The sequence below is a fragment of the Histoplasma capsulatum genome, genomic scaffold, assembly GCF_000149585.1.
Source record: "Histoplasma capsulatum NAm1 scaffold_10 genomic scaffold, whole genome shotgun sequence".
NCBI classification, from domain to species: Eukaryota; Fungi; Ascomycota; class Eurotiomycetes; order Onygenales; family Ajellomycetaceae; genus Histoplasma; species Histoplasma mississippiense.
Window position 1 is genome coordinate 1,157,320 of NW_001813973.1, and position 8,852 is coordinate 1,166,171.

The following is an 8,852-nucleotide window of genomic DNA, read 5'->3' on the forward strand; positions in this document are numbered from 1 at the left end:
CCAGTTTAGCAGTTTACCAGTGCTCTCTATCAAACAACTCTTACCATGTTCAACGCCCAAAAATGACACGCATCTACACAACCATCGTTCCCCTCCTCTCCGTCCTCCTCTCCCTCCTCCCCGCTCAAGCCCAAGCCTACAAGCCCTCAAGAGCACCCGCCTCCAAAGATGCCGTTCTCCTCAGCGCCATCCAATCCTTAACCTTCCACTCGAACCGCAAAACAACCCACCGCCGCCTCCCCGCCGTCGAACAACTAACCTGCATCGGGCCATCGAAGAAGATATGCGCCCTCTACACCCCAGATACCATGCGCTGTGTGAATCAAGGACATGACTACGACGTGAATGACGTGCAGTGGACGTGCACGGCGCACTTGCCGCCGGAGTTTAGGCTGGGGAGCACGGATGTGGTCTGTGAAGGCTACCGGGATAAGGAGGATCCGTGGGTGTTGAAAGGGAGTTGTGGGGTGGAATACCGGTTGCTGTTGACGGAGAGGGGGGAGCAAAAGTACGGGGAACTCGTTGGTGGGTACGGGAATGTGCGTAGCTGGTTGGAGTCCCTCTGGGAGCTAATTTCCTCCTTGTTGTTTTACGGAGTCTTGGCTGTTATTTTCCTATTGGCCTATGGTTGTCTAGCTGGCGGAGCTCGGCAGAGGAGAGGCGGCCGACCATGGTGGGGCTGGGGAGGTGGATGGGGCCCTGGAGGCGGTGGAGGCGGAGGATGGGGAGGATGGGGAGGATGGGGAGGATGGGGAGGATGGAATGATCCGCCACCTCCATATGAATATTCGGGATTTAGGAAGATGCCGTCGTGGACGCCTGGGTTTTGGACTGGTGCAGCGGCGGGGAGCGCGGCGGCATATGCTCTGGGCAGGCGGGGTGGGTCGGAATCAAGATCTGGGTGGGGATGGGGATCGGACAGAGCAGAAAGCTCAAGAGCAAGATATTCTAGGCCGGCATTTTCACCCTCTGCTTCAACGACGGAAAGTACTGGATTTGGCGGTTCTAGGAGGCGGTAATGACAGATTATATGGAGTTTTCACCAACTCTCGCATGGCTTGTGACAATTTTCAGTGGGAATGCACGGCCGTCCTTTTTTAATCCTTGGAGATACGACAAAAATTGTTAATGTGCCTTTATGCTCTTTTATAACAAAATAGCCCCCATTTCTAGACTACTGACATCTCTAATTTTGCGGCAAAGTTGATGATAGAGACTATACGTGCATACGTTGGTATGGTTCCATTGTCCTGTGCGTCATTCGTGGGATGCTGGCACCACTCCAGACGGAAAACTCGGTAGGAAGATATATCTTTAAAAACATTGTAAAAGTCCACCTGCATGCCTATATGTCTTCGTGGACTATCAATATCACATGAAATGGAACACAAGGCGAATATCATGTGACTCACGACTTTGCCAAGCGATAAGATCGATCTGATATCGTTCTCAACTTCAACTTCGCAGTTTTGCTTATATTCAATTCAGTTGATGGCAGCTATCAGTACGAAACTTCGCTTTGGCTCGCTTCCAACTACGCGTTGCGATATGGAATCGTGTACCCACCAGTGCCTGATGTCCCATTAGAATGGCAGGTCCTTCAAGTTTGTCCCCGCTGCGCTCCCAAGCATTCTCCCTCAAGCTAAGCCTATCACCATAGATCAGACCCAAGCTCCACCGCCCGCGTTGGCGCAGTCCTCGTAAGTCTAGCCTCCCTATCCATACCACCTATAAGGCCTCTCCAGCCCTTCTAATAGCTTCTGCTATAGTCTCTCTTTTACACAAGGCCTCCTTGTTGGCCAACTGTCCGTTGTCCTACTGATCGGAGCCTTCATCAAATTCTTCATATTCGGCGAAGCTCCTCCACCTCCGTCCCGGAGCGGTCTGTACAATCGTACGAGTTCCCATCGACGATCGTATTCTATAAATGCAATCTCTACAGATTTTAGTCCGCGAACACTAAGAGAAAAGCCCTCAACGTCCAACATACTCCGGCCTGTTCCCTCGTCCTCCACGAACACCCGCTCCATCCTTCGAAAGACATATTACAGTGCCACGCCTACAAATCCTACTTCTAAACATGGTCGATCACGCGTCCACCATTCCTCTCATCAGCCAGAATCTCTGGACTGGTTTAATGTTCTCATTGCACAGACCATCGCCCGATATCGACAGACGGCATATATCCTCAAGGACTCGCCCACGTCGTCCATCCTGGCCTCTCTCTCTGAAGCGCTAAACAATCCAGAAAAGAAACCTTCCTTCATAGACACCATCAAGGTAACAGACATATCGCTTGGCGAGGAGTTTCCCATCTTCAGCAATTGCCGCGTGATCGCCGTCGAAGATCCAAACTCCGACGGCGGCCGCCTCCAGGCACTCATGGACGTCGACCTAAGTGATGACAACCTTTCTCTGGCCGTCGAAACCTCCCTCCTCCTAAACTACCCAAAGCCTTTCTCCGCCGTCCTCCCCGTCGCCCTCGCCGTCTCTGTCGTCCGCTTCTCTGGTACATTATGCATCTCCTTCGTCCCCGGCCCCGGTACCTCAGATCAAACAATGGGCCCATCCGCTTCTCCACCGAACCAAAGCACCAGCACCGAAACTGTCTCCACCCACGATCAAACTTCCGAAGGGCAGAGCACTCAACGGCATACTTTTCACCAACACAAGCCTACTAATTCCACCCCGACCGCTGCCACCGCCGACGACGCACACACCAAGCATGCGCATGGCATCCCTAAAACAAGCCTCGCCTTCTCTTTTCTACCAGACTACCGCCTCGACCTCTCCGTGCGCTCGCTCATCGGCTCTCGCAGCCGCCTGCAAGATGTGCCCAAGGTAGCACAACTCGTCGAGGCGCGCATGCAGGCATGGTTTGAAGAGCGAGTCGTCGAGCCGCGCGTGCAGGTTGTGGGGTTGCCGAATATCTGGCCTCGGATGGGGAGGACGGGGGTGAGGGGCAGTCAGGAGGAGGCGGAGGCTAGGGCGGGAGTGGGGTCTGTACCAGTTGATATTCCTGGCACGGCTGGTGGGGGATGGGATGAGAGAAAGGGAAGGGGGAGGGGGAGGGGGAGGGGACGGGTAGTGGGGCCTGAGAGGGAATTCATCGGGGCGGGGGATGGGATATGATGGGATTGCGGTATCGACCTAATGCGCATGGTAATGGTGGGACTGGCGTTGTGCAGGGTCAGGGTGCGGGCGGAATATTCTCTGAGGCAGGCCCACAGAATCAGAACAGAGGAGGTGACGATGGGGACGGGCCCGGGAGGGGTAGCGATGAGCGGTTTGCGATGCCAGGGTCGATGCCGGACTCGGTACCAGTGACGTAGCTGATAATGATTTCAGTGCAAGTGGGCGGAAGAGGGGTAACTTCCTTTTTGTATGCGTGTTGGGGTATTACTTTTTTGTTTCCTATTTTCCATAGTATCCAAGATGGAGTCAGGTATTTGGTAGCATTTCCATACGTATAGTTATATATTCTTCTGTTTCTGTATATCTATCTAGCGGTTCGCGTTTTCGTTTCTAAGATTCTGTCATATTATATAGATCGCCCCATCATCCGAACCGCAGGCAACAAAAATCATGATAATCATATCTCAAAATTCCATTATATTTGCAATAAAATAGCCAAGTCAACCAAGTCGCTTGGGTCAACTATTGCATTCTTTATCAATGAGCGAAAAGGGTAAAAGAGAAAGAAAGGAATGTAAATGCAGTTATTACCAAGGGGGGGTATCCAGTCTGATAAGAAATGGTAACCCCTATGCGGAACCCTCAATTTCCATCAAATAATAAAGAGTTGTCATCAGCCATTAACATCATCGCACGTTCACATTAGGAAACTCGACGACTAGGACGGCATACATATCACCCATCCATTCTATCCATCATACCGAAAGAGAGAGAGAGATACTAACAACAAGCCATGTTAGATGCCTGCAGAAAATGTAGGCCGGGATGTACTCGAAAAAGCGTAGTATAGATCAGGATGTTCATGTTGTCATAGTTCACTTGTTCTGAACCACAGAAACCAAATGTATGAGAGTGTGGCCATTCCGGATTGCATCGAGGGACTAAGAGGCAGAGGAAGAAATATAGGATTCGACATATGTTTTGCGATGCTGGTTTGCATCCAGCTCTGGCGCGCGGTTCAGAGGCGTCCATTTTGGCTCGTCTTGGAAGAGGCGCATGGCTTTCACGTACTGTTTTATCGAGGTATGATTAGTATGTGTGTGTATCTAGTATATCAACCCGCGCCCACTCCCCCCTCTTTAAATCCCCCTAAATTCTCTCTCTCATACATACATACACGCACAGAAAAGGAAAAGAAAAAAGACTCACATTATTCTCATCCGTTGTAAACCGATGATAAATGCCCGCCGGCAACACAATCAAATCGCCTTTCCCCAATCGGATGCGCACCCACTCGTCATCTTTACTACGGACATCGAAGAACCCTTCCCCGTCAACTATATACCGAATCTCCTCGTCCTCATGCAGATGCTCATGGAAGAACATCTTTACTTTATCCTCGTACACATCACCCATCTTCTCGGGTGATATGATGATCTCATCGCGGTTCTTGTAGCCGCGATCCCTGGCTAAGGCGTCGACGGCGGATATAGCGGGACAATGGCGGTAGAGCACACCAATGGTGGCGAGGTAGGATGCGTCGACAGGGAGGCCGGAGTCATGGGGGAGACGTTGGTCGCCCTGCGGAGGTGGATGTTAGATAGATGTCGGCCCCACTACAAGGGAGCTCTGGCGGGGTATGAGGGGTATTAGGGAGTAACGCACAGGGATGTTATCGTACCAGTAGGCCTTCATTTTGGGCAATGTTGGAGAGACAATGTGCACAGTATCTGCAACAAGGGATTATGGATAGTTCAATATAGACGGCGATGAAGAAGGATGGTGGGATGGAATTAAGGAAAGCTCATGTTGTATCGAGATGGAAAACGTGATTGATAAATACGGTCTTGGGAAAAATCCACTAGGAAAAATCACGTGCTTTCCATTCAAGCTTCAAGAACATTTTTTATATTTTGATTTGAATGGTAGTCAAAACAACGATGTCTACTGATGACCAAGTTCTGGTAATACAGAATACATAACTACTGGGATATTGCTATGTATTTGAGAGCATGGCCATCTGCAGCACTACGCTGGGCCCGTGTTTCTCGTCAAGGGCCGTTTCGAACTGTCAGGACATTTGCAACCGTGAACTCTGATGCCCAGTCAGTTTCCCAATTGATATCCCGGCGGTGGGATTGGGAGAGTTTTTACTAATATGTAGTCTCCCTCTAGGGCTTATGATGTCGTCGTCATTGGGGGCGGTCATGCTGGCTCGGAAGCTTGCGCTGCTGCCGCCCGGTTGGGAGCCAGGACAGCTCTCGTTACCCCCTCTCTGTCGAACATCGGCGTCTGCTCTTGCAACCCCAGTATTGGAGGAATCGGCAAGGGGACCATGATACGGGAAATCGATGCGTTAGATGGGGTGGCGGGGAAGGTTGCCGATAAGTCGGGGATCCAATTTCGAATCCTGAACAGGTCCAAAGGGGAGGCTGTTTGGGGCCCCAGAGCTCAGATTGACCGTGTGCTATATCGGCAAAATATGCTAGATGAATTGAGCAATACACCTGGATTGAGCATTGTGGAGGGAAAAGTAGGGGATATTATTGTTTCGAAGGATAATTTACCTGCTGGGTCGCAAGGGAAAATAATAGGCGTGCGGCTGGAATCCGGTGAGGTGATACCGACTGGACGGGTGATAATCACAACTGGCACGTTCCTCGGCGGGGAGATACATATTGGGCTTGACGTGTTCCCCTCAGGTCGTCTAGGAGAAGCAGCCACGTTTGGGTTAAGCAGGTCTTTAAGAGAGGCTGGGTTCCAGCTTGGTCGTTTAAAGACAGGCACCCCTCCTCGACTTGACAAGAAAACGATTGACTTTTCGAACCTCCAAGTCCAACCAGGAGACTCCCCACCTATTCCATTTTCATATCTAAATAATCGAGTAGATGTTGACGACGAAGACCAACTCCCTTGCTGGTCTACTTATACCAACGAGGCAGCTCACCAGATTGTCAGGGACAACCTTGACAAATCCATCCACATTCGCGAGACCGTGAAAGGCCCTCGATACTGTCCGTCTCTTGAGTCCAAAATTATCCGATTCAAAGACAAACAGCGACATATGATCTGGCTAGAGCCGGAAGGTTTCGAGCCCGACGAGGTGATCTACCCAAACGGCATCTCAATGACAATCCCTGCCGATGCGCAACTTGCTATGCTTCGAACAGTTGCCGGGTTGGAAAATGTCCGTATGCTCCAAGCCGGTTATGGGGTAGAATACGACTACGTCGATCCACGCTCTCTTCGGCCAACACTAGAAACCAAACTAATCAGCGGCCTCTATCTCGCTGGCCAGATCAATGGCACTACGGGCTACGAGGAAGCCGCAGGGCAAGGCATTCTGGCTGGTATCAATGCTGGTTTAGCCTCCAAGTCAAAACCCCCATTCACCCTTTCCCGTTCGGATGGCTTCATCGGTATCATGGTGGATGACCTCATCACCAAAGGCGTGTCCGAGCCCTACCGAATGTTCACGTCTCGAAGCGAATACCGCATCTCAACCCGCTCCGATAATGCAGATCTGCGCCTCACGGCGCGAGGCCGCGAGGTTGGGGTCGTCGGAGATAAGCGCTGGGAACATTTCAGTCAGGTCCAAGCACAAATCACAGAGCTACAAACGCTGCTCGAGAACACCAAATTCCCATCCGCCCTGTGGTCACGCAAGGGCTTCGGCGTGCACTACGACAACAACGTCCGTTCCGCCTTTGATCTGCTCCGTCTTCGAGACATCTCCATCGACGATATCATCCCTCACATAGAACCACCATCGTCGTCACGGAGTGGGAAGGCATATACGGCCTCCTCATTTGCGTCAGAGATTAAACACCGCGTCGCCGTCGAGGGGCGCTATGCACCCTATGTAAAAATGCACGCAGACAGGACGCGTAACTTCGAGAAGGATGAGGCCCTCCTGCTCCCGCCGGATATCGATTATTCGCTCATCACCGGCTTGAGCACTGAGGAGCGCGCGGCGCTGGAGAAGGTCCGACCGGAGAGTATAGGCATGGCCCGCAGAATTGAAGGGATGACACCCGTTGCGGCTTTGAAGCTTTTGGTTCATGTCCGCAGAACTACCGCCGGCCAAGCGCGCAAAGGTTCTCAACAGGACGTTGGACAGGATCTGGATGTCTCTGATGAAGCGACGAGGGTTGCGTCCTCGATATGACTTTCCTGCCGCATCGCTTAGGAGGGCGGGAGGGAGGTGTTCCCTGGCTGGCACGTACCTCTTGTATTTTTATTTACGTTCATATACCGTACAAGGCGTCTGATTTCTTTTTGTCATTCTTTTCCTATATGAGGCGTGAGGATTTTTTGCCATCTTCGGAGCGTGTTCAGGACGCCGCGTGCATGGAGGAGGATGTATATTACGACATTTGCCCTTTGGGAAATCTTCTGGATATATGTGTTTTGGGTTCAGACAAGGCGTTGAATTAATCATCTTTGTGTAAACATCCCCATTTATCTGCCTTTAATTTTCTGACAGCCTGTTTCATTTCAATACTAGTACTTAACGGATTGGTGTCCGGATGCCGCTGGATAAATATATTTCTTGTTTTGTTTTTCAATTTCCACCATAAATAACTTAAAACGCAGTGGTGAATTATAATTCTTGAGCATTCGAAGCTGGTTTGTAGGAGTTTGGCACACTATGTAAAGCGTTTGATGCGACTGCCGAAAAAGGGTCATAGCGCACCGGAATATACTACTGCTGAATGTCTAGATACATGGAATTCAAAACTACTATACATGGAAAGGTATATATATGGAGTAGGGCCAAAAATTTCCCTTTCTTGCACGTTCACTGCACACTGCCTGCTAAGGTGAAAACACGTTCACCTAGTCATTTATTTAATTCCGCTCAATCTTCGTCCTCAAGTTTCCGCTTCAAATCTGCTCTCTTTTGAATCTCCTCCGCTGTGAGGATCTTCACTGCGTCCTTGGAGTAGACGTAGCTGGCACCTGACCAGACCGTTGTTCCAGCGACAATATATCTGTTCGAAGGAAAAAAAATCATTAGTTTAGCAGATACAAAAATCGCAAAGCGAAAGGGAGGAAAAGTTCTTTGGGCTTGATTAAGTAAGCGTGCAAGAAACACCCCGCAACGCATAATGGGAAGAGAGAATAGAGTAAAAGGTCTCCCAAAAAGAGAGAAAGACGATAAATAAACAAAACAATAAGAAATAAATAAATAAATAACTAAAGAGGAAAGAGAAGGGGTTGTTAAAAAAAAAAAAAAAAACTGGCAAAAACATACAACAGCCGGGATTCGCTGGTGGTCACCCACCCAACTACTAACCGGCCGGCGAGCGGCTTAAGTATGGCTGAGCGGACGGGAAGCCCTGTTTTCCACTCCCTATGGTCGTATGTGCTTGTTTGTTGCTTGCCAGCTACTTTATAGCGCATATTCCAACACGATCCCCTTGAATAAAAAAAAAAGATAGAAAGAATAGAAAAGAAAAAGTTAAGGAAAATAGCAGGCACAGGGAAAAGCAAAGGGGAAAAGAGAGTTTAAAACCAAAAACCAGGGGAATAAGGGTGGGTTTTGGGTGGACGACTTACTGTAAAACCGGTCATTCCCTTCATGCCAAACTACAGGCCGCCCAAACTTTGCCTCTTGGCACGACTGGGCATAGCCTTTGGCAGACCCCAATGGAGAAGCCAGTTTGAAGCTCAGTGTTTCCCTTTTGGATATCGGTTGTCGGGCTTCACCTTCA

The 8,852-nt window shown here is 50.0% G+C and overlaps 3 protein-coding genes across 3 annotated transcripts; 2 read left to right on the plus strand and 1 right to left on the minus strand.

Moving 5' to 3' along the window:
• Nucleotides 1-62: 62 nt before the first annotated feature.
• On the plus strand, nt 63-3,529 carry HCAG_08246 (conserved hypothetical protein; the record flags this gene model as incomplete). Its single annotated transcript, XM_001537087.1, has 6 exons — nt 63-539; nt 637-879; nt 1,606-1,700; nt 1,770-1,894; nt 1,943-2,876; nt 3,508-3,529. 6 exons carry the CDS (start codon nt 63-65, stop codon nt 3,527-3,529), a joined length of 1,896 nt encoding a protein of 631 aa, XP_001537137.1.
• A 547-nt stretch (nt 3,530-4,076) lies between these two features.
• HCAG_08247 (hypothetical protein) lies at nt 4,077-4,830 on the minus strand (the record flags this gene model as incomplete). The annotated part of the gene is made up of 3 exons (XM_001537088.1): nt 4,077-4,205; nt 4,345-4,716; nt 4,801-4,830. The coding sequence occupies 3 exons, from the start codon at nt 4,828-4,830 to the stop codon at nt 4,077-4,079; spliced, it is 531 nt and encodes a 176-aa protein (XP_001537138.1).
• Nucleotides 4,831-5,147: 317 nt separating this feature from the next.
• HCAG_08248 (hypothetical protein) lies at nt 5,148-7,303 on the plus strand (the record flags this gene model as incomplete). Its single annotated transcript, XM_001537089.1, has 2 exons — nt 5,148-5,176; nt 5,311-7,303. The coding sequence occupies 2 exons, from the start codon at nt 5,148-5,150 to the stop codon at nt 7,301-7,303; spliced, it is 2,022 nt and encodes a 673-aa protein (XP_001537139.1).
• Nucleotides 7,304-8,852: the final 1,549 nt, after the last annotated feature.